Source organism: Globicephala melas, chromosome 12 (genome assembly GCF_963455315.2).
Source record: "Globicephala melas chromosome 12, mGloMel1.2, whole genome shotgun sequence".
NCBI classification, from domain to species: Eukaryota; Metazoa; Chordata; class Mammalia; order Artiodactyla; family Delphinidae; genus Globicephala; species Globicephala melas.
In genome coordinates, this window is record NC_083325.1 from 11719637 (window position 1) to 11745680 (window position 26044).

At 38.3% G+C, this 26044-nt stretch overlaps 1 protein-coding gene across 8 annotated transcripts in view; it reads right to left on the reverse strand.

The window, feature by feature from the left end:
• The window catches only part of ANAPC1 (anaphase promoting complex subunit 1), a 167118-nt gene that overhangs the window by 135258 nt on the left and 5816 nt on the right, over positions 1 to 26044 (reverse strand). For all 8 annotated transcript variants that reach the window (XM_060309199.2, XM_060309195.1, XM_060309197.1 and 5 more), the window contains exons 4-17: positions 25840 to 25891; positions 25171 to 25271; positions 24510 to 24592; positions 23354 to 23427; positions 21472 to 21617; positions 21034 to 21254; positions 20109 to 20318; positions 17578 to 17673; positions 8873 to 8963; positions 8709 to 8774; positions 5201 to 5335; positions 3727 to 3867; positions 3095 to 3155; positions 727 to 914 (exon numbers count right to left, since the gene is read on the reverse strand). In XM_060309199.2, coding sequence (XP_060165182.1) covers positions 727 to 914; positions 3095 to 3155; positions 3727 to 3867; positions 5201 to 5335; positions 8709 to 8774; positions 8873 to 8963; positions 17578 to 17673; positions 20109 to 20318; positions 21034 to 21254; positions 21472 to 21617; positions 23354 to 23427; positions 24510 to 24592; positions 25171 to 25271; positions 25840 to 25891 — 1665 coding nt within the window. The remainder of the gene's footprint in view (positions 1 to 726; positions 915 to 3094; positions 3156 to 3726; positions 3868 to 5200; positions 5336 to 8708; positions 8775 to 8872; positions 8964 to 17577; positions 17674 to 20108; positions 20319 to 21033; positions 21255 to 21471; positions 21618 to 23353; positions 23428 to 24509; positions 24593 to 25170; positions 25272 to 25839; positions 25892 to 26044) is intronic.

Consider the following 26044-nt stretch of genomic DNA (forward strand, 5'->3'; position numbering starts at 1 on the left):
CTGGGCATATACCCTGAGAAAACCATAATTCAACAAGAGTCACGTACCACAATGTTCATTGCAGCTCTGTTTACAATAGCCAGGACATGGAAGCAACCTAAGTGTCCATCAACAGATGAATGTATAAAGAAGATGTGGCACATATATACAATGGAATATTACCCAGCCATAAAAAGAAACGAAATTGAGTTATTTGTAGTGAAGTGGATGGACCTCGAGTCTGTCATACAGAGTGAAGTAAGTCAGAAAGAGAAAGACAAATACCGTATGCTAACACATATATATGGAATCTAAAAAAAGAAAATGGTCATGAAGAACATAGGGGCAAGACGGGAATAAAGACACAGACCTACTAGAGAATGGACTTGAGGATATGGGGAGGGGGAAGGGTAAGCTGGGACAAAGTGAAAGAGTGGCATGGACATATGTACACTACCAAACGTAAAACAGAATAGCTAGTGGGAAGCAGCCGCATAACACAGGGAGATTAGCTCGGTGCTTTGTGACCACCCAGAGGCGTGGGATAGGGAGGGTGGGAGGGAGGGAGACGCAAGAGGGAAGTGATATGGGGATATATGTATCACTGATTCACTTTGTTATAAAGCAGAAACTAACACACCATTGTAAATCAATTATACTCCAATGAAGATGTTAAAAAAAATTATGCAAACATTACATTGATAACAACAGAATATCTCAGGAGGAAAAACAATTATCTGTACTTACATTCCTTGTCCATGCTAAGCGGTCTGTGTTATAACCCATCATGTTCATGAGACAAGTCACAAATAAGTTCCACTCTGAGTGATAACTGGGTCCTCCTGGAGCACTGTGGACACTGTACCACTTGACAAGCATCTGAACAGCTACTTCTTTTGGCAGGATAAATTTAATTGCTTGCAAACAAGTTTGTACTATTAAAAGCAAAGATTAATTTTAGTATGCTTCCTATGCATGCATTTCTTTTCCCCTTTTACTAGGAACATTTTTTAATTACTACTATATAAAGGCCAAGTACTATGAAAAAAGAACTGCCATTAAAGAGCCAATGGGATACAAATCTGACCTAGCCAATCAACTGACACTGAATTTAACAGGGCTTGCGAGAGGTCTCAGGGCAGCTTTGTGATCATTCATTTTGGATCAGAAATAGAGTAACCAAAGAGCTGAGATTACCTAAGACAGAGGTGACTGACATCCATGGCCCTGACAGTTATTAGTAGCTCCCCATTTCACTCTCAAAAATGTCCTAGTTTGGGGCTTCCCTGGTGGCGCAGAGGTTGGGAGTCCGCCTGTCAATGCAGGGGACGGGGGTTCGTGCCTCGGTCCGGGAGGATCCCACGTGCTGCGGAGCGGCTGGGCCCGTGAGCCATGGCCGCTGGGCCTGCGCGTCCGGAGCCTGTGCTCCGCAACGGGAGAGGCCACAACAGTGAGAGGCCCGGCGTACCGCAAAAAAAAAAAAAAAAAAAAATGTCCTAGTTTGGACAATAAATTAAAGGCCATTCTAACAAAAACATACAATTTCTACATTAATAAATTCATATAAAATATTGCTTCAATGCTTCAATAAATATGTAATAATCAATATATACCTCCTCAAATAGCAATGCTTACTTAGCATTAAAATATGTTCTGAATGATTGAACATTCTGGTTAACCAAAGCTTTATAACTTTTCATTATTTCTGACAGCATTGTTTCTAAAATGTTTTACATGCTCTCTGATCAATCAATACCATGTAAACTATAACTTTCTTAATGACTCAATATCATTAGTATGGCTATCTCTTAACAGTGCTACACTGTCATACAGCGACCCCCTCAGGGTGGTAAGGGCTACTGCTATAAAGAGGCCTGGGTCTGCTTTTAGTAGGAAATGGCCCCAAACTGCAATGCTTTCGTATCCTCCCATAATCTCTTTAGAGGATTCTTTTCTTCCCTGCCCACTGGCACTGTCACCAGGGCCCATCCTCAGCAGCATATGCTTTTTCTCATCAATTTGCTACGTGTGTGCATACACAGCAAAGGTTGGAATCAAATGAAACCAATGTTAGAAAACCTAATAATCAAGTTTGTCATGACTGAATCCAAATTAAGTGTAAACCAGATACTGCCTGAGGGGCTGAGGAAAGCTTTATAAGTAAAGTACAAAAACTTACGTGCATGAACTATGTGACTTCTATTTGCTCGAGAGAGAGTAAGATTTTTTTTTTTTAATTAACCTGTTATTTGTTTTTATGTACTTTGGTTAGGCTTATACTTCTTGAGATCACTGGCTAAATACCTTTCAGAAAAGCAAGGCATCTCCATACGAACTCAGAATATCATTTACTACACCAGTGAAAGATACTTCCTAAAACACACGTCATTCTAGCCCACTTAGCAAATTGCAGAATTCACACAATCTGCCAACACTCTGCTCTGGCAGTTAGACTTTGAAACTAATAGATGTCCTGAATTTTCCTATATCATACAAGCATTCTTTTCTTAATTTACATTTGTTGGCAAATCTTTTCAATTCCAGTTTTCTTTACTATTCTATGTTCAGAAATATTTTTCACCTAGTACTTTCCAAATTGCATTTCAATAATAATTCAAGCAGACTCCAATTTTATCAAAATACTCCTGAGTGTATTTTTACTATAATGTTAAGTTTTATTCAGTTAAAGGCAATTATGTTAATTTTCAATGTATCTAACAATTGAGAGATATATTTTTGGATTAAAAACCATCAATATGCCAAAAACTATTTTAGTTGCTTGGGCTTCCTTGTTTCTGAGATTTTCTTGCAAGAGGCGTGTCCATACACTGTAATCTCACTGCATGGCTTCTTTTTCATAAGAAATCTCACAGAAGCAGAACTAGCACACACTTCACGGGTTCCCCCAGCCTTAGAGCACACATGGAGCGGGCAGCACAAAGTGCCCCGCAGCTCTTTTTTATAGCTTCTCAGCAGAGTAAAAAACTCTATCTCATGGCTTCAAAAACAGCAAAAATTTTTTAAACCCCAATTATTCATGTAAATCAGCAATTACTCCAAATCTTTTAAATCAAACTAAGAACACACAAAAGTGAGGTTTGATTCTTAATCATACCTAATTCAGAGGTGGCAATTTCAGGAATAGTGATCCTAACCATGGAGCCATTACTCAGTTCCTAGGGAAAAGAATGAAAACAAATAAGAGCGAGTAAATAGAATCTGTGCACTCTAAGTCTCTGAATGTCTTAAAAATAGCTGATGCTTCACAAGACTGTCTGTCAAACAAAAATGCAATAAAATAAATGAAAAACAAGCAATATTTTTCAAACAGAATTGAATACTTCGAAGTTTTAGAAACAATAAATGTACTTATTTGTAAAACATTTACAAAAATTCTTGTCTTTAACAAAGTGTCTAATTTTCATATAGACACTTGAGTCACCATCACCAAAAGTAAGAGGCTCACTTTTAATAGAAAGACAAAAACCATGCCCATATAAAATTCAACTGATTGAACAGCTTTGTTTTCAATAAATTTTTTAAGAATACATGAACTTCAGAAAAGTTGGCCAGAACTACTTTAAAGTAAAATAGGGCAAAAAAATGACGCATTACAAGAGATTTTAAAAATCACAAGAAACATTTGTTTCCATTTATCACAAAATTCTGCGTTCTGACAAACTTTAAATAACAGCCACAATTCTTGGAAAGTTGCCTAACCTTTTAAAAATAAATATGCATACTTACTAGCGTTACCCTGTTATGGACAGGGTCTCTTATAGAATGAATGTAAGTTCCAAGCTGTTGGAAAGTACAATCCTCATTATAGAGAGAATCATGAAGCTTTGAAGAATCCCTTAGTTCTGGAACTGGGGACAATAGAACAGCCTGTAAAAAGTCATAAATACAACACATGTGAAGCATGTTTTGAGAAATTAAGGTTAAAGAAACTATATATCTTTTTTGCATATGGTCTAGCAATTGTACATAATGATTTAAAACCATTCTGCTCTAATCATGACTAAGTACCTTGTAGCAGACCAAGGTCCTCACCAAAGCAACTAGAAAAAGTCGATAAAAATAGCACATCTGATGCACAGCACTACAAAGCTGTGGAGACTACCTGGACTTGAGGGGCCAAGATCAGGAGAGAAAGAAAGGAATCGGAAGGAGGTGGCCCCAGAGTCTTACAGCACTTGGGATCTAATTGGTCTATCTGCAATCCCAAGATAAACCTATCTAAAACACAAATCCTAACATTCTTAACTCCATGCTCAAAAACCTATAATGCCCTGGAGACTGCATTTGGAATAAAAACCTTTTCATCCTTTCTTTTTCAAGACCATGTTAGGAAGACAGTGTAAATCCTAGCTCTACCATTTATTAGCTGTATGTCGTTAGACCAGTAACCTCCTTGTACCTCTCTAGGTGCCCATTTGTAAAACAAGGATTAATATTTTCCTAATAAAGCTGTTTTAAGGGATTAAATGAGTTAATACATATATAACACTCAGAACAGTGCCTAGTACACAGAAAACACTAGAAAACAGGTTATTATTATCCCACCCCCTGCCCTGCCTCACCCAAGAGACTACGTGTACTTTTATAAGCGTTCGTTCATTCCACAGACTTCTTGAGTCTTCACTTGTATGCTGGGAGATGGAGATACAACTATGTGTTAAAATGTTCTGCACTGTCCTGCCTCCACGCCCACACCCATGCAATTCCGCATACCCCAAAGGCCCCTTCCATCTACAGACATCCTACTTACCCTCCAGGTCCAAACCAAGGTAGACACGTCTCTAGAAGAGGAGCCTTTGATTCCACCACATCATCCCATCAGAATGTATCTTCCTATCAGTGAATCTCCTATGGTACTTTCTGTTCCTCTTAAGTCTTAATAGTCTACCTATCTTAAATTATAATCTCTTAAAACAGACAGTACATCTGTTCCACCCAATTAAGATCCCAAGATGAAAAAGAATGCATCACTTTCCTCACTGCAGCACCTTCAAAAAGTACCTTACACATCAGAAGGGAAGTCAATGTATGTTTACTGAATCATTTGTGTTTGAAAATATACACATCCTACAAGCATTAGCCAAACTTCCAATTCTGTCATCATTAAAACAGAAAAAAGTTAACCATGGAAAGAACTAATATTTGACCAAACTTCTTTAAAACACTATTAATTTTTGACAACACCCACTCCCTGTCTTACCTCATCCAGGGATCCAAGCAGCTTACTCAGAGGGTTAGGAGTACTAACGCTGTCAAGTGGGGTGCTGGGCCGAGGCATCGTGTTCGACATTGTCAGGGAGGGAGCTGGCAGCCCAGGAATAAAAACCTTTCCCACCTTTAAGCAGTAAAAAAATGTGGAAAAAAATTAGCTTTAATTTTTTGTTGTTGTTGTTGTTTTGGCCACACCACACAGCTTATAGGATCTTAGTTCCCCAACCAGGGATTGAACCCTGCAGTGGAGGCTCAGAGTCCTAACTACTGGACCACCAGGGAATTTCCTACTGTATCATGTTCTTAAATGAAACATTAGGCACGTAAGCATATATTTCTTTAAATATTTCAAAGTCTATGATCACCAAACACAACTAAAAAAGAGAATTAAAATTTTAATAATGTATCAAATTCTACCAACCAACTATGAGTACCTTGGCATAAATTCTTAATCTGATTCCTTCTTTTCATAACTAAGGACTTCTCTGGGGGCAGGAAACAGGGGGAATGTTCATATAGTCAAGACACTATACAAAATTCAAGTATACTATGCATTTTTCTACCTCATTGGTGGTAAAGGCAGCAGAGACACTAAGCTTTCAGAGACTATAAGCATCAGTCTTGTTAAGTATTTTCCTGGCAGAGAGAAAGACACCAATTACTTCTTGGGAGCCAAAAAATTTAGGCTGAAGCGATACTCAAGAAATTAAATCCAACCTAATTCAAACCGTGCTCTCTAGCTCACAATCTGTCTTCTGTCATAAACTTTCAAATACTTCTTCCTCAAAAAAAATTTACATTAACTCTTCATTGACCTTAAAAGAATGAGCCAGCAACCCATGCTACCCACTCCTTCCTTTTAGCTACCCACTCCTTCCTTTTAGCTACCCACAGGGTTCTCAAGAAAAACACAACAGAAATTCACACCCACACAGGCTGAAAACTCTTGATAAAACTAAAAGGAGATACTCAGAACTAAAGTGGAATTTTGACAATATATATATTTATGTCAATATACTACCCGAAAGCTAACAGAATTACAGAAGTTGCCCAAATAAAATCCTTAGGATTAAAAAACAAAAATGACAGGAGAACTAGTATATATAAAGTTTTTTAAAAGCCATCAGAGACCACCCCCCCTCCAGTTCATAAAAATATGCAATAAGCACATTCCCTGCTATTCCTCCCACGAATTACCACCACAACAAAATCTGCACGAAATGTATGATGCAACTAGCAGAAGACTCTAAAAGGTGAGGAAAGAAGACTGACTGGCTAGGGGCCTGAGAACCAGGAATGAACTATGAATTCCCTAGCTTTTGTTTTTGTTTCTCCAACTCCCTACGTAACCAGGCCTTGGGCTCTCGAGAGGCCTACAACTCAGAAATGTCCACAAGCACCCACCAAAAGAGAGCCCATGAAAACCTTGCTCTTTTGGCCAAAACTTGGTCAGGAAGAGAGACTAAGCAGGGCAGAAACACTTTCGCCCCACCTGCCCCACTTCAGGCAAACACACGGAAGAAGCCACAGCCCTCAGCGCCCGCCCCATCAGGAGCTGTGCTTGGAGACTACGGGCAGGGTCCTGTCATCCCACCTGCAAGGACTAGGTGGCGCCCTGCCCCAGCACAGAGGCGAGGCCTATCTTACAGCCCAGCCATGCAGTAACAAGGTGGCATCGCCTCCCCTCATCAGGCACTGCAGCTGCAGGCACTGCAGACAAAGCCCTGCTCTCGTTGCCACGAGGCAGCCCCTCTCCACTGCCCCACCGTGTGCAGCAACTGTCAAGGGGGAAGAGCTTGGCTTTCATCCTCCCTCTATAATAAAAAGCAGCCTACCTCTCCCCTCCCTCTTCCAGAGACTGTGGGTGGAACACTCTATTCCATCCCTACCCTGCAATAACAAAGCAGCAACCCCTCACTGTCCCAACTAGGGAGTGAGGGGAGGAATGGAGAGGGAGGAAATAGAGAAAAGGACTTTCTAAATACGTGTATGAAATCCTGGTGTGTTTTTTAGGATTAAAAAACAAAAATGACAGAAGAACTAGTATATATAAAGTTTTTGTGAAACTGACCAACAATGAGTGACCCATGTGTGAAACTGACCAACAATGACACAGTAAAAGATCTGAGAACTAAACACTGATGTATAACACCATTCGGTTCTCAAACTGGCCTCTAGGTAACATGGAAATTGAGGCAGACCACAGTCTCATTACAGGAGCAGACAGGAAAAAAGACCCAATCAGTAAAGGAATAGCTGGAAAACTTTTAGACAATGACCAAACTACTCCAGACAAACACGATAGGAAAATACTGCACCCCACCCCTCGGCCCTGTGAGCAAAGGCCAGGAGGGAGCCTGGACTTCCATTATCACCTGGCTGTAATGAGGCACCCATCTGGGAAAAACAAAAACAAAAAGCTAACAGTACTTTGGGTTAGCAAGAATGTAAAGAAACTTCGAGAGCTCTCATACACTGTTGGAGGCAAGGAGCACAACCTTGCAACCTTGATGCAACCTACACTTTGGAAAACAATGTGGCACCATGCGGCTAAGTTGAATATGCATATATTCTAAAGGCTAGGAGATATATATTTTTTAAAAACTTTTTAAGCATTGTTTATTAGAGGAAACAGCAAAACAACCCTAGTGGCTGGTAAAGTTCTGGTATAATCATACAACAGAAAACTAGGTAACAGTGCATGAGTCAACAACAGCTACACGTTAACACAAATAAATCTAAAAATAATATAATGTTGACAAAATAAGTCAGAGAAGAGTATGCGGTATGTTTTCTTTATATGAAAATCCAAAAACAAGGAAAACTAAACAATTTACTCGTCAGTGATACATACATAACTGCAAAAACTAGTAATAAAAACAAGGGACTGATTTATTCCAAGTAAGGATCTCTGGCGGATAAGGATACAATGAGGAAAGAAAATCCAAGAGACTGTAAATATATGGCAACATCCTATTTCTTAACCTGGGTAGTGGTTATATGAATGTTTGCTTCATTATCCTTCAAACTGTATTTAAATTTCATAATTTAAATCTGTAAAATTTACATTATTCCGTATGTAAAGTTCACAACTGTTTAAAAAGACACAGACAACATATATATTATACATTTAATACAATGAAACTTTACTAAAACTTTGAGACTTAAGAAAGCTACCCATACATCAATTTCAAAACTATATTCTTTATAAAACTTCAATTAACTTTTTTCTTTTTTTTAAAATTATCTATATTCATTAAAGTTTCCCCAACTGCCCTGTTTTCATACTGCCAACCCATCTAATGACAGTGAGTCCTACACCTCCAAATACGGCCCAACCTCAATTGAAGACTTCGTTGTCAACTCTTACAAGAATCTTCTGCCAAATTCTATAGACAGGAGGTAACAAATTTTAAATATCAAACTAGACTAACATTAAAAAATAATTACTAAGGAAGTAGTCCTACTAAAAGCATGAAATGCTATTTATTACTTACCCGAACCACTCCTGTGTACAGCACCAGGTTTCCACTGCCTTCCAGGACCAGCATAGTGTCTATCTTCTAAAAAAAAAAAAAAAGGCAAAAATTTTATTTTCCAATCTGTACAAATTATAAAGCACTACGACTTTCAACTTCTCAAGAAATGTGCCTGCATTTACCTCCACTGGAGCTGCATCCTTTGCCTGTATGTTGGTGACGGAGCCAAAGATGAGCTGGGTTTTATCATTACTCTCTTGAAACTTTACACATCTAAATATTCAAATTAAAAGAGAAATACACTATTGATATATGCAACAGCCTCTACTGATCTCAAGGGTATTATACTAACTGTAAAAAGCCAATTTCAAAAAGTTACTTACTGTATGATTCCATTTATAAAACATTTTCAAATGACAAAATTATAGAGATGGAGAACAGATTAGTGGCTGCCAGGGATTGGGGACTGTGGTAGATGGGTGTGGTATATGTGACTCTCAAGTGGGTAGCATGAGGAAGATCTGTGAGGTGATAAAGAAGTTCTGAATCTTGATTGGGGTGTTTGCACAAATCTGCAGGTGATAAAATTTCATGGAATCAGATACACACACAAATGAGTACATGTAAAACTGAAGAAGTTTGAATGAGGCCCGTTGACTGTACTGATGTCAATTTCCTTGTTTTAACAATGCACTATAGATATGTAAGATGTTACCTCTGGGGGAAAAAGTGCAGGCTCCACAGGACCTCTACTACTTTACAACATCCTGTGATCTATAATAATTTCAAAATTAAAGGTCAATAAATTGGTAAATATATAAATACACATTTTACCTAAGAAGCTAAATGAATGGCTAATAAGCGCATGAGAAGATGCTCAACATCATAAGTCATTAGGGAAATGCAAATTAAAACCACTTCAGGGGTTTCCCTGGTGGGACAGTGGTTAAGAACCCGCCTGCCAGTGCAGAGGACATGGGTTCGAGCCCTGGTCCAGGAAGATCCCACATGCCCCGAAGCAACTAAGCCCGTGCGCCACAACAGCTGAGTCTGCACTCTAGAGCCCGCGTGCCACAACTATTGAAGCCCAACTGCCTAGAGCCTGTGCCCTGCAACAAGAGAAGCCACCACAATGAGAAGCCCATGCACCGCAAGAAGAGTAGTCCCCCCACTTGCCACAACTAGAGAAAGCCCACACACAGCAACGAACACCCAATGCAGCCAAAAAATAAATAAATAAATAAAATTTTTAAAACACACTTCAGGGCTTCCCTGGTGGCGCAGTGGTTGAGAATCTGCCTGCTAATGCAGGAGACACGGGTTCGAGCCCTGGTCTGGGAGGATCCCACATGCCGTGGAGCAACTGGGCCCGTGAGCCACAACTGCTGAGCCTGCGCGTCTGGAGCCTGTGCTCCGCAACAAGACAGGCCGCAATGGTGAGAGGCCCGCGCACTGCGATGAAGAGTGGCCCCTGTTTGCCACAACTAGAGAAAGCCCTCGCACAGAAACAAAGACCCAACACAGCCAAAAGTTAATTAATTAATTAAATTTTTTTTAAAGTAACTGTACCATTTAAATAAATAAAAATAAAAACACTTCACACCCACCAGAAAGGCTATAATCAAAGAAAATGACAATATCAAATCTTGTCAAAAGGAACCAAGATGGTGGAGTAGACGGACGTGCTCTCACTCCCTCTTGTGAGACCACCAGAATCACATATAGCAGCTGGACAATCATCGACAGGAAGACACTGGAACTCACCAAAAAAGATACCCCACATCCAAAGACAAAGGAGAAGCCACAATGAGATGGTAGGAGGGGCACAATCACAATAAAATCAAATCCCATAACTGCTGGGTGGGTGACTCACAAACTGGAGAACACTTATACCACAGAAGTCCACCCACTGGAGTGAAGGTTCGCAGCCCCACATCAGGCTTCCCAACCTGGGGGTCTGGCAATGGGAGGAGGAATTCCTAGAGAATCAAACTTTGAAGCCTAGTGGGATTTGACTGCACGACTTCGACAGGACTGGGGGAAGCAGAGACTCCACTCTTGGAGGGCACACACAAAGCAGTGTGTGCATCGGGAGCCGGGGAAGGAGCAGTGACCCCAGGGGAGACTGAACCAGACCTACCTGCTAGTGTTGGAGGGTCACCTGCAGATGCAGGGGGTGGCTGGGGCTCACCGTGGGGACAAGGACACTGGCGGCAGAAGTTCTGGGAAGTACTCATTGGCGTAAGCCCTCCCAGAGTCTACCATTAGGCCCACCAAAGATCCCAGATAGGCTCCAGTGCTGGGTTGCCTCAGGCCAAACAACCAACAGGGAGGGAACCCAGCCCCACCCATCAGCAGTCAAGCAGATTAAAGTTTTACTGAGCTCTGCCCACCAGAGCAACAGTCAGCTCCACCCACCACCAGTTGCTCCCATCAGGAAACTTACACAAGCCTCTTAGATAGCCTCATCCACCAGAGGGCAGACAGCAGAAGCAAGAAGAACTACAATCCTGCAGCCTGTGGAACAAAAACCACATTCAAAGAAAGACAGACAAGATGAAAAGGCAGAGGGCTATGTACTGGATGAAGGAACAAGATAAAACCCCAGAAAAACAACTAAATGAACTGGAGACAGGCAACCTTCCAGAAAAAGAATTCAGAATAATGATAGTGAAAATGATCCAGGACCTCGGAAAAAGAATGGAGGCAAAGATCGAGAAGATGCAAGAAATGTTTAACAAAGACCTAGAAGAATTAAAGAACAAACAAACAGAGATGAACAATACAATAGCTGAAATAAAACTACACTAGAAGGAATCAATAGCAGAATAACTGAGGCAGAAGAACGGATAAGTGACCTGGAAGACGGAATGGTGGAATTCACGGCTGCAGAACAGACTAAAGAAAAAAGAATGAAAAGAAATGAAGACAGGACTTCCCTGGTGGCGCAGTGGTTGAGAGTCCGCCTGCTGATGCAGGGGACACGGGTTCGTGCCCCGGTCTGGGAAGATCCCACATGCCGCAGAGCAGCTGGGCCCATGAGCCTGCGTGTCCAGAGCCTGTGCTGCGCAACGGGAGAGGCCACAACAGTGAGAGGCCCGCCTACCACCAAAAAAAAAAAAACAGAAATGAAGACAGCCTAAGAGACCTCTGGAACAACATTATACGCAACAACATTCGCATTATAGGGGTCCCAGAAGGAGAAGAGACAGAGAAAGGACAAGAGAAAATATTTGAAGAGATTATAGTCGAAAACTTCCCTAACATGGGGAAGGAAGTAGCCACCCAAGTCCAGGAAGGGCAGCGAGTCCCACAACAACATTCGCATTATAGGGGTCCCAGAAGGAGAAGAGACAGAGAAAGGACAAGAGAAAATATTTGAAGAGATTATAGTCGAAAACTTCCCTAACATGGGGAAGGAAGTAGCCACCCAAGTCCAGGAAGGGCAGCGAGTCCCACAGAGGATAAACCCAAGGAGAAACACACCGACACACACAGTAATCAAATTGGCAAAAATTAAAGATAAAGAAAAATTACTGAAAGCGGCACGGGAAAAACAACAAATAACATACAAGGGAACTCCCACAAGGTTAACAGCTGATTTCTCAGCACAAACTCTACAAGCCGGAAGGGAGTGGCATGGTATATTGAAAGGGAAGAAAGGGAAGAACCTACAACCAAGACTACTCTACCCAGCAAGGATCTCATTCAGATTCAATGGAGAAATCAAAAGCTTTACAGACAAGCAAAAGCTAAGAGAATTCAGCACCACCAAACCAGCTCTACAACAAATGCTAAAGGAACTTCTCTAAGGGGGAAACACAAGAGAAGAAAAGGACCTACAAAAACAAACCCAAAACAATTAAGAAAATGGTCATAGGAACATATATATCGATAATTACCTTAAACATGAATGGATTAAATGCTCCAACCAAAAGATACAGGCTTGCTAAATGGATACAAAAACAAGACCCACATATATGCTGTATACAAGAGACGCACTTCAGACGTAGGGACACATACAGACTGAAAGTGAGGGGATGGAAAAAGATACTCCATGCAAATGGAAATCAAAAGAAAGCTGGAGTAGCAATACTCATATCAGATAAAACAGACTATAAAATAAAGAATGTTACAAGAGACAAGGAAGGACACTACATAATGATCAAGGGATCAATCCAAGAAGAAGATATAACAATTATAAATATATATGCACCCAACACAAGAGCACCTCAATACATAAGGCATCTGCTAACAGCTATAAAAGAGGAAACCGACAGTAACACAATAATAGTGGGGGACTTTAACACATCACTTACACCAATGGACAAATCATCCAAAATGAAAATAAGTAAACAGAAGCTTTAAATGACACAACAGACCAGATAGATTTAATTGATATTTATAGGACATTCCATCCCAAAACAGCAGATTACACTTTCTTCTCAAGTGCGCACGGAACATTCTCCAGGATACATTACATCTTGGGTCACAAATCAAGCCTCAGTAAATTTAAGAAAACTGAAATCATATCAAGCATCTTTTCTGACAACGATATGAGATTAGAAATCAATTACAGGGAAAAAAACGTAAAAAACACAAACACATGGAGGATAAACAATACGTTACTAAATAACCAAGAGATCGCTGAAGAAATCAAAGAGGAAATCAAAAAATAACTAGAGACAAATGACAATGAAAACACGACGATCCAAAACCTATGTGATACAGCAAAAGCAGTTCTAAGAAGGAAGTTTATAGCTATACAAACCTCAAGAAACAAGAGAAATCTCAAATAAACAAACTCACCTTACGCCTAAAGGAACTAGAGAAAGAAGAACAAACAAAACCCAAAGTTAGCAGAAGGAAAGAAATCATAAAGGTCAGAGCAGAAATAAATGAAATAGAAACAAAGAAAACAATAGCAAAGATCAATAAAACTAAAAGCTGGTTCTTTGAGAAGATAAACAAAATTGATAAACCATTAGCCAGACTCATCAAGAAAAAGAGGGGGAAGACTCAAATCAATAAAATTAGAAATGGGGCTTCCCTGGTGGCGCAGTGGTTGAGAGTCCGCCTGCCGATGCAGGGGACACGGGTTCGTGCCCCGGTCCGGGAGGATCCCACATGCCGCGGAGCGGCTGGGCCCGTGAGCCATGGCCGCTGAGCCTGCGCGTCTGGAGCCTGTGCTCTGAAATGGGAGAGGCCACAACAGTGAGAGGCCCGCATACCACAAAAAAAAAATAATAATAAAATAAAATAGAATTAGAAATGAAAAAGAAGTTACAACAGACACTGCAAAAACACAAAGCATCCTAAGAGACTACTACAAGCAACTCTATGCCAATAAAATGGACAACCTGGAAGAAATGAACAAATCCTTAGAAAGATATAAGCTTCCAAGACTGAAACAGGAAGAAACGGAACATATGAAAAGACCAATCACAAGTAATGAAATTAAAACTGTGATTAAAAATCTTCCAACAAACAAAAGCCCAGGACCAGATGGCTTCACAGGTGATTCTATCAAACACTTACAGAAGAGCTAACATGATCCTTCTCAAACTCTTCTAAAAAATTGCAGAGGAAGGAACACTCCCAAACTCATTCTATGAGGCCAGCATCACACTGATACCAAAACCAGACAAAGATACTACAAAAAAAGAAAATTACAGACCAATATCACTGATGAATATAGATGCAAAAATCCTCAACAAAATACTAGCAAACAGAATCCAACAACACATTGAAAGGATCATACATCATGATCAAGTGGGATTTATCCCAGGGATGCAAGGATTCTTCAATATACGCAAATCAATCAATGTGATACACCATATTAACAAATTGAAGAAGAAAAACCATATGATCATCTAGATAGATGCAGAAAAAGCTTTTGACAAAATTCAATACCCATTTATGATAAAAACTCTCCAGAAAGAGGGCATAGAGGGAAACTACCTCAACACAAGAAAGCCCATATATGACAAACCCACAGCAAACATCATTCTCGATGGTGAAAAACTGAAAGCACTTCCTCTCAGATCAGGAACAGACAAGGATGTCCACTCTCACCACTACTATTCAACATAGTTTTGGAAGTCCTAGACATGGCAATCAGAGAAGAAAAAAGAAATAAAAGGAATACAAATTGGAAAAGAAGAAGTAAAACTGTCACTGTTTGCAGATGACATGATACTCTACATAGAGAATCCTAAAGATGCTACCAGAAAACTGCTAGAGTTAATCAAAGAATTTGGTAAAGTAGCAGGATACAAAATTAATGCACAGAAATCTCTTGCATTCCTATACACTGACGATGAAATATCTGAAAGAGAAAGTAAGGAAACCCTCCCATTTACCACTGCAACAAAAACAATAAAATACCTAGGAATAAACCTACCTAGGAAGACTAAAGACCTGTATGCAGAAAACTATAAGACACTGATGAAAGAAATTAAAGATGATACCAACAGATGGAGAAATATACCATGTTCTTGGATTGGAAGGATCAATATTGTGAAAATGATTATACTACCCAAAGCAATCTACAGGTTCAATGCAATCCCTATCATATTACCAATAGCATTTTTTACAGAACTAGAACAAAAAAAATCTTAGAATTTGTATGGAGACACAAAAAACCCTGAATAGCCAAAGCAGTCTTGAGGGAAAAAAACAGAGCGGGAGAAATCAGACTCCCTGACTTCAGACTATACTACAAAGCTACAGTAATCAAGACAATATGGTACTGGCACAAAAAGAGAAACATAGATCAATGGAACAAGATAGAAAGCCCAGAGATAAACCCACAAACCTATATGGTCAACTAATCTATGACGAAGGAGGCAAGGATATACAATGGAGAAAAGACAGTCTCTTCAATAAGTGTTGCTGGGACAACTGGACAGCTACATATAAAAGAATGAAATTAGAACACTCCCTAACACCATACACAAAAATAAACTCAAAATGTATTCGACACCTAAATGTAAGACCGGACACTATAAAACTCTTAGAGGAAAACATAGGAAGAACACTCTTTGACATAAATCACAGCAAGATCTTTTTTGATCCACCTCCTAGAGAAATAGAAGTAAAAACAAAAATAAACAAATGGGACCTAATGAAACTTCAAAGCTTTTGCACAGCAAAGGAAACCATAAATAAGACGAAAAGACAAGCCTCAGAATGGGAGAAAATATTTGCAAACGAATCAACAGACAAAGGATTAATCTTCAAAATATATAGACAGCTCATGCAGCTCAATATTAAAGAAACAAACAACCCAATCCAAAAATGGGCAGAAGACCTAAATAGACATTTCTCCAAAGAAGACATACAGATGGCCAAGAGGCACATGAAAAGCTGCTCAACATCACTAATTATTAGAGAAATGCAAATCAAAACTACAATGAGGTATCACCTCACACCAGTTAGAATGGGCATCATCAGAAAATCTACAAACAACAAATGCTGGAGAGGGTGTGGAGAAAAGGGAACCCTCTTGCACTGTTCGTGGGAATGTAAATTGATACAGCCATTATGGAGAACAGTACGGAGGTTCCTTAAAAAACTAAAAATAGAATTACCATATGATCCAGCAATCCCACTACTGGGCATATACCCAGAGAAAATCATAATTCAAAAAGACACATGCACCCCAATATTCACTGCAGCACTATTTACAGTAGCCAGGTCATGGAAGCGACCTAAATGCCCATCAACAGACGAATGAATAAAGAAGTTGTGGTACATATATACGATGGAATATTACTCAGCCATAAAAAGGAACGAAATTGGGTCATTTGTTGAGACGTGGATGGATCTAGAGACTGTCATACAGAGTGAAGTAAGTCAGAAAGAGAAAAACAAATATCGTATATTAACACATGTATGTGGAACCTAGAAAAATGATACAGATGTACCAGTTTGCAGGGCAGAAGTTGAGACACAGATGCAGAGAACAAATGTATGGACACCAAGAGGGAAAGCCACAGGGGGTTGGGGATGGTCATGTGATGAATTGGGTGATTGGGATTGACATGTATACACTGATGTGTAAAAAATTGATGACTAATAATAACCTGCTGTATAAAAAAATAAATAATATTCAAAAATTTAAAAAAGAAATCTTGTCAAGGATGAAGAAATTGGAACACTCAAACATTACTGGTGGGAATGTAAAATGGTACAGCTTATCTGGAAGACAAATTTAGCAATTTCTTTGAAAGTATACGATGAATTTATCATTTGATCCACTCCTAGTTATCTACCTATCTATCTACATGAAATCATGTATGTCCACACAAAGGCTTTGGCTCCAATGTTCATAGTGCCATAATTCACAATGGTCAAAAACGTGTAAACAAACCAAATGCCCATCAACTAATGACTAGATAGACAAAATGTGGTACATTTATACAATACTACAAGCAAGAGGAATAAAATATTTATACATGTTACACATGGTAGGCCCTAAGAAACATGCTAAGTGGAAGAAGGTGGACACACAAAAAATTATATATTGTATGATTCTATTTACATAAAATATCCAGAAAAGGCAAATCTACAGAGGCAGAAAGCCTATATACTGGTTGCCTGAGGTTGCGAATGGGAACAGAGACTGAATGCAAGTCAAGCACAAGAGATCTTTTTAAAGTGATAGAAATTTTTAAAACTGGATTGCGGTGATGCTGCATAACTGTAAATTTACTAAAAATCATTAAACTATACACTTAAAACATGTTAATTTTATAGTATGTAAATTATTTCAATAAAGCTACTTAAGCCAAAAAAAAGAGAGAGAGAGAGAGAGAAAAAGAAAAAGAAAAAACAGTCCTAAGTTTATTTATACCAAATGAATGAGATACATAAACGCACTTACCGTAACTGGAGCTGGGACTCTACTAAAAAGCACAAGAACTTCTGCCCACATAGGTCAGATGTAATAAAGACTTTTGAGGCCTGTGAATTTTTCTCCCTGTAATAGATATATTAATAAAGAAACTGTTGGCACTCACTTAAAAATCTACCATAGTAATTATTAAAAGTCTTTGAAAATATTCTACAGGAAATACTACTTGGGCCAAGCAATAACCTTGAAGACACAAAAGCACTTCTAAGAATTGAACTTCATGATCTCTAAGATTCCTTTCAGCTCTTTGACTCTGAGTCCACTACACAGCTTTTTTGGGGAAAAATTACAATAAATGTAATCATTACCAACAGACTTTTTAATTCCACATTATGCAAGCTGCCTACTGCTAAAGTAATGCAAACTTGAAGAGATCTTAGACCTCTTACAGGGTCTAAGGGGTCAGACATTTTATAACATGACCTCTCCAATCTATCCTCTCTCTCAGATTAGGCTCCACTTCATCCCTTTTTTTTAACCCATACTCAAAAATTCTCTATTCTCAAAAATTTCTTTGTAACTCTGTACAATAAGGATCTGCAATATATCCAACTTAGCAATAAGGTATTTAAAGACAAATGATTTTTAAATACAGGGAATTTTTATTCTATATATAAGGAATTTTTATTTTATAGGAAATTTTTATTTTATATATATAAAAATAGAACATACTTCAACACTGTACTCACATCTTTCCTTTCCTCCAACTGCCTATCCCTGACCTGCAAGCCTAAGAACATGCGCTTGTCTTTCTACTCGGATGTGGAGAGCTTAAGGCCGTACAGCCAGCTGTATTTTCAGTGCTTTCTCTGCTCTGGGTATATAGTCTTTTCGTAGCCTACTCTCTCATATTAAAATGAGTCTTTAAATACAGAGATGGACTAAATATTAGATTATATAAAGGACTTACTGTTAATTTGGCTGGGTGTAAAAATGGTAGCATGGTTAGGTAAGAAAATGTCCTTACTTTTTAGAGAAACACACTTAGGTATTTAAGGGCAAAAAATGAAGACTAATTTTCTCTAACATAGTTCAGGAAAAACAAAACTCTCCCTTGACCCTGAGATTCCCTCAGCTAGTTTTGTATCCTCATTCCCATTCAAAGGCAAACTCCCTGGACAGTCTGTATACCTATGTTCACCTCCTCGGTCCCCATTTACTTTTTCCACCCCATTCCACTCCACCCTAGACCCCTACCCCCAGGTGCTCTGGCCAAGGTCACCAGTGACCTTGCCATCCAGGTACTGCCTCTCTGACCTCACCTAACAGTGCCACACTTCACCAGCACCTGGCAACATTGGCATCTTCTTCTCAAAAGCCACTTTTCTTGTGTTCTATGACATGTCCTGCTGCTTCCCCCACCTGACCTCTCTTGCTCTGTCTCTCTGCAGCAGCTTTATCTCTTTTCACCCCTCCCAAATCTTAAGTTTCCAAGACTTTAGTCACTAGCCCTCTCTGATTCTACACAGCCTGGTTTTAACTATTCGGAGGCCACAGACTCTGAGAATCTAATGAATGTTAAACCCTCTGCTAAAGAAAAGGCCTATACACCACACATCCCCATGATTACTATCTTTGATTCCAGAGGGTTACCAGAACCCCTGCAACTGCAAGCTCATCCACAGGCCCTCCTCGAACCCAACCTCTACACACTCCATAAACTCCAATCCACCTGTCTTGCCTCAATCACCACTGATAAGTGACTGCTCTGACCCCTGAGTTTATGACCCACATATAAAGCACCTTCTTACAGCTCTCATCAAACAGAACAGCCCAAAAGGCCATCTGTCTCCACCTCCTCTTTCGCAGCCCTTTCCCCTCCTCCTGCACAAACAAATGGAGAGTATTTTTAATTCCCTGAACAAACCACACATTCACACTTCTGCACTTTTCTTCTGATCCCCTCTAACTACTGTGTACTGCCTCGCTTACCCACCCAGGAAATACCTAGTCATCTTTCCAAAGCCCTACCAGCAGATGAGCAGTGCCACCATCCTCCAGCTGTCTCTTTCGGAGGACAGGGACAGCAACTTATTTGCTGATAAACCACAGCCACTAGTACACACACTGGCATTAACTGAATGACTGATTAAAGAGAACATAAAAGGAGGAAGGTCACATGGAACAGAGGTCTGAGTTGTGTTTCCCAGAAAAACAGCTGATACTCAACTAACATAAAGACAAAACTTAAGAAAAATGTTATAAATTCCCAAGTTTCCTAATCTACAGAAATTAGTTGTCTCTCCCTAAAACATCAAACACCTCAAATCTGAGAGATTACTAAGGAAGAAATAGCAAATGACAAAAGAATATTTTTATGATCACCTTAATATCACTAACATCCTCTACTGAAACTGAGGTAGCCTTTAATATATATCTCTATGTATTTTAGAAATATTAATAACTGCTTATACTCAAAGGAAGCTTTACACAAAATGCCAAGTATTTTCTAAAACTTTTAGTATCATTTTTCTTTGAATATAAAAATATATACTCCAAACCTTATATTAGTAATAGTTTCTGTCCATAAATGGTCCATACAAAGTTCAGGAACAATTGGCTCTGTTTCTGGTGCAAGAAAGGAGCCGTTAGAATTACTATTTGGAGAATGAGAAATACTGTGTCTCTTTGGAGATTGATTATGGCTTGAAAGGTTGAACCTTTGCACCCCTGAAAAAGAGTGCACTCCTAAGGCTGGAGAATGAGCACGACTGCAAAATAAAGAGAAAAGAGTGCACCACAATTAATAACACAGGCTGATATAACACACTTTCTAATAAAGCTTTCCAAATTCTATGTATGGAGAGTATTCATAACATAAACCCAGTCAGAAATACAATTTTTTTAAAAAGGAGTAGCTACTTAAACGGTTTGTCAGCATGCTTTATTATATTCTAAGGATTTAGAATTCCTGTTAGAATTCTTTTTCTTTAACTGAAAATCAGTTCATTTTCTGCCTCAGAAAATCAATTATTTATATCAATATTATTCAAAAAAGTTTAAACTATGTTCCTATACATTCAAACATATACACACCAACAAAACTATGTCCCTATTGTACCAGACAGATATTAACAAAAACAAAAGAAAAGCTAATGCAAATTAAGACAAAAGAAAACAGTACCAAAAAATTTCTGTAATTAATATTCACCAAACTGCTGCCACTTAGTGTTAAAAATGAGGCACTCTTACAACAAGCACTGGCAGTCTCTAAATATGACTCAGTGAAAAAGTAACACAGTAGGCCTGGAAGTCTTAGTAAAAATAGCACAACTGGAATAATGCTGTTTTCTCTAAAAGATACTCAGGATCTGTCAACAGAAATTTTAAATCCTTCAAATCACAAGAGAAAGTTTTAAAAGAAGGTATCTTTTTCTTGGGATGTCTTGTTTAAAGCAAGGAAATGCTTCCACACTTAATTCCCACCTGAGAGCTGCCATGTTGGAAATGGAAGGTGAGCGGGAGTGTAGGCTGGGCGAGGAGGCTGAGCGACTCTGGCTGTGGATGGAGGAGTAGTTCTGGAAGGGGGAAGCCACGGGGGAGTCTCCCCTGGAGAGGCTTCTGAGGTGTGCTGTGAGCGAGCTGCTGGTGGCCACATTCTGTGGGGTGCCCCCCTGTTCAGAGAACTTTAAAACAACATTCTCTTCCTTAAGTCAAAATGAAAAGGGGGAGGGGGCAGAAAATAATTAGATTAAAAGGGCAATTTCCTTGTGAGAATGCAGGGTAGTTGCCAGTTATTAAAGATATAATATCTTTTTACCTAAGGCACTCAACCTATTTCACAAGTGATTCTTCTAAAAACCTGCAAAGTTTTTAGTATTAACTATCCTTTTCTATTAAGAAGTGATCTGCCTTCACCCTTACCTCTGTTTTGACTCTCCGGAGAGCCCACACAGAATGCAAACCTTGAACGGTGTCATAGGTCATTACAACGGAGGGATCAGTGTTGAGAAAAACAATTTTCATTGCATGATCTACAACATATTGTACCCGTGATGAACCAAAAAGACCTTAAAGACAGAACAGAAATGATCAGGTATAGAACAATGGACTTTTACAAGACTGTTGTTTATGAAGTGACTTCTTGCAATTCCTAAAGATAAAGAGAAATCAAGGCAATTAAGGCACAAAAATCTATTAATATATTACATAATTAACACTCAATTTTTAATAAATTTATTTGGGCATCAATTCCTTTAAAATATATTAAAGATGAGAATCTTACGAGTTTTGATTTCACACACATGCAACTAAATGTTGAAGATTTGTGCTGACTAAACCATTAAATTCATCAGCCACAGGTAAAAGGTCCATGACTCCTTTAATAACTGACTTATTCTTAAATTACACTCAACCATTCGACCAAGTTTGACTTCCTTACAGGTTCTTTTCTTCTCTAAGAAATCTGTTCTCTACTATAACTATTCAAACAGTGCTGAACAGTACACTACTGTTTCTGCTTTACTGGATACACATGCAAAATAAGTTTTTTCCTAGTGAGTCCAGCTTTTACATCTACAGTACCATAAACTGGTTTCTATATCCTTATTTGACTGTCTCCTAAATGTTGACCTCTCAGTTAAAATATTGAAAAATTTAAAAAGAATTATTTTATAAAAGGAGTACTTTATAAAGAAAGAAATAAAAATCATTCATAATTCCACTCAAAATAACCTCTACTAATATATTTTGGGAGCACTCCTCTGAGTTTTTTTTTTTCCTATACAGACATATTTTTTATGTTCTTACAAAATTAGGATGATATTGCAGTTAGTTTTGTACCTTACTTAACATTATGAATAAGCAATTCCTGAGGTCATTAAATATTATTCAAAAACATGATCAATAATGGCTGCATACCATTCAATCACACACTCTGACATGTTTTTTTAGGTTGTTTGTAGTTGTTAGCAGTATAATATAGAATTATCAATAAACTTTTTCTGTAAAAGGCCAAAGAGTAAATAGTTTAGGCTTTGCAGACATACTGACTCTGTAGCATAATTTTTTTTGTTTTCTACAACCTTTTAAAAGGGTAAAAACCACTCTTGGCTCTTAAGCCTTAGAAAAATAAACTGGATTTAGCCCCCAGGCTGTAGTTTGCCAAGCCCTGATATAGAAGATAAAAACCTCAGTGGTATTTCAGAATATATACTTGGGATAAAGTCCTTAAAGTAAAATTGGTCAAAGAATATAAATATTTTTTTTTAGCCTTCAAGTCCTCATTATTCATAATAGCCTATGTTTGGTCACATTTAAAATTTTAAAACAAGCATCTAGAAATACCTCTAGGAACTATTAAAAGTCTGAGTCCCAGCAAATTATGTTATTATGAGCAGGGAAAATGAAATATTAAAAATTTCCAAAGTAAAGGTCTAAGGCCCTACATTTCTTTTTTCCAAAAAAAGGAAACGATTTTAGTTTATCTAAGTATTGTTCATTTACTTACTAATTACTAAGGAACAAAGTCCAGAGGCATCTACAGGTAAGTTAGAAAATATAACAGTATTTCTGGTTGATGTATAGGCTCTATTTTTACTAAAAGAATAGCTGTTAAAACAATTAATACCAGGGTATTCAATGAATTAATTAATATGAATTATTTTCATAATAAGAGTTATTTTTAAATGCTTAAATTATATTATTTTTATAAAAGAAATCTAATTTTCATAAGCTCCTTTATTTCCTCCCCAGCCCCAAACTCAAAAGAGAACCTACATAAAAGAATTTATAAAAATACACTTACTTCCAGATTTACAAACAAGAGGTGTGATTTCATCTAGTGGATGCAGCATGCTGAACATAGTGGGTAAAGGTTCTCTAGTAAAGAACAAATAAATAATCACCAACATAAGATGACTCCATTTGTGCACAAATTTTGTACTTTCCTTGCAAAGAAATGTCTTCTGCAGATTACACTAACTAGAAACCTACCATCTCAAAAAGCAACCCTCTAAAAACTTTTGACCTACTGTTTTTCACAGTATCTTCTATTTTATTCCTAGAAATCTTTCCTCTTATGCAGGGTAAATTTGCGCGCGTGCGCACGCGCGCACACACACACGGAACTCAGTGTAGCCCAGGTAGTATCTGTGAGCAGCAGTCAACACCTTTCAGAACAAACAGAGTAATGGGCATAAGGCAGTCATTTTTTTTTAAAACCTCTCTTAGTGGCAGTGTCTCTAACAACTAGGAAAGAAATTTAGTCTTCTAGACCTATTGACAAAAGAGAGTATTTAAAAATAAAAAGAAGAAACACTTCAAGTAAATGAAATGGCTGCATTTTCTTAAGGAGTGACTGAAAAAAGAGGAAAAAACAGACCTTCTATCTAAACACAGAGAGAGATTAAAATCTATAAGCAATTTTCTTAAAACTCAGTGTCTACTACTTGCAGCACACTGTGACAGGTACTGTATGTTCCTGCCCGTCAACGAGCTCACAGCTGATTAGGGAGACAAAGTAAACACACTATAATTTATTACGCACCTAAGACATAAGAAGCGCTATGTCAAGAGATTATATACATTAGCTTGTTAAATTACTGCATAAATCCTAAGAAATAAATGACAGTATTCTTCCTGTAACAGATAAGGAAACTAAAGCCAAAGCTAATGATTTGCCCAAAGTAACATGATGGAAAAAATGGCAGAGCTAAGAACTGAGTTTTGTTATCTTTAAGCCAAGTGTTTGCTCAATTTTACTACTTGGGGAAAAAAGCTGTAGATAATTAAGAGCCAAGTGAGAAGTAGAACTCATAAGGGTACAATGCTGAGATGAGAGAAAAAGGCATCTATCTGTGCTGACAGCATGGAAATTATCATCATCCCAAACTTTTGGGTAAACAATTTTACCTTAGAACCAACCAAAAAAAGCCCAAGGAATCATATTCTGACCTGCATACCTGGGTGGGCCTGGAGGAACCTCATGTGAAGAGCTGCTTCGTTCAAACAACAAGCCATACTTCGTGGGCCAAACATTTGCAACCTATTGGGTAAAAGGGTGAGGAAAAAAACAGAAGTAAAAGAAACTATTCTTTATAACATGTTTTTACGAAACATTACAGAACATTAGATTTCCTTCCAATTTAATAAGAGTTTTGCAAAGTAACAATCATTAACTATAATTTTTAAGTAATTCTAACAAGTAAATCTAAGACAAAATCAAATCTAAGAAAGAGAAGTTCGACCTGAAATTCCTGCCAGTAGCTAATATCAGTACCAAAATGACAGTGTGATTAAAGTGTAACAACAGCATTAGGGCATGAAAAAGATAATGAGAAACAGGAGAAAGACTAATATTGCTCAAGTGCTTGAATAAAACCAAAATGATTTCTTCTATGTCACTTAAACTGAAAAAAAACCTCTCAGAAAAGACTTCATAATTCACTTCACTAAATAATTTATTTTTAAGACAAAGGATGGAAATGGTAAGCCACTACAAGTTTATTTCAGTAAAAATAACATTTTTGATTACAAGACATGAGAGTAGCAATACTTCTGAAACCAATTAATTCAAGAATATTCTCCAGTAAAACACAAAAACACTGAAACACTCAAGTTTACCTGAAAAGGTAAAGAAGCTATGTAATCCTTTCCTTCTATGCTATGCATGTTAATACATGAGCTTTGCAATATACATATGCATTTTTCTACTTCATCACTACCTGAAAAGAGAGAGTACAACAAGATATATGCATTGTTTTCAAAAAAAAAATCCCAATAATCATAAATTGCAATTCCCGGGACTTCCCTGGTGGCACAGTGGTTAAGAATCTGCCTGCCAATGCAGGGGACACGGGTTCGAGCCCTAGTCCAGGAAGATCTCACATGCCGCGGAGCAACTAAGCCTGTGCAGCACAACTACTGAGCCTACGCTCTAGAGCTCGAGAGCCACAACTACTGAAGCCCAAGCGTCTAGAACCCGTGCTCTGCAACAACAGAAGCCACCGCAATGAGAAGCCCGCACACTGCAACAAAGAATAGCCCCTGCTCACCGCAACTAGAGAAAGCCCGCATGCAACAATGGAGACCTAACACAGCCATAAATAAATAAATAAATAAATGTTTTAAAAATAAATGAATTGCAATTCCCAACAACACAAATTCTTTAATGCACAATATAAAAATGCTTGCGCTAACCCACCATTATTAGTGGCTTATTTTGAATGAAAAAAATGAGATAAACATTTGGAATCATCATAAGATCAAATAAAATTTCAAAAAGGAACTTACCGTAGTCCTTTTCAGACTTATCCTGTGATATAATGAAGTCACACCACAATGCCTAAAATCAAAACAAAATGCTTACCTAGGAAAATGACATCTAAATAATAACCTATTAACTAATGGTATCTAAATAATAGTGTCACCTACATAACGGTCCCTCCTCATCAGCTCAACACATATACCATGGGAACAAAGAAAAATAAGATAAAAT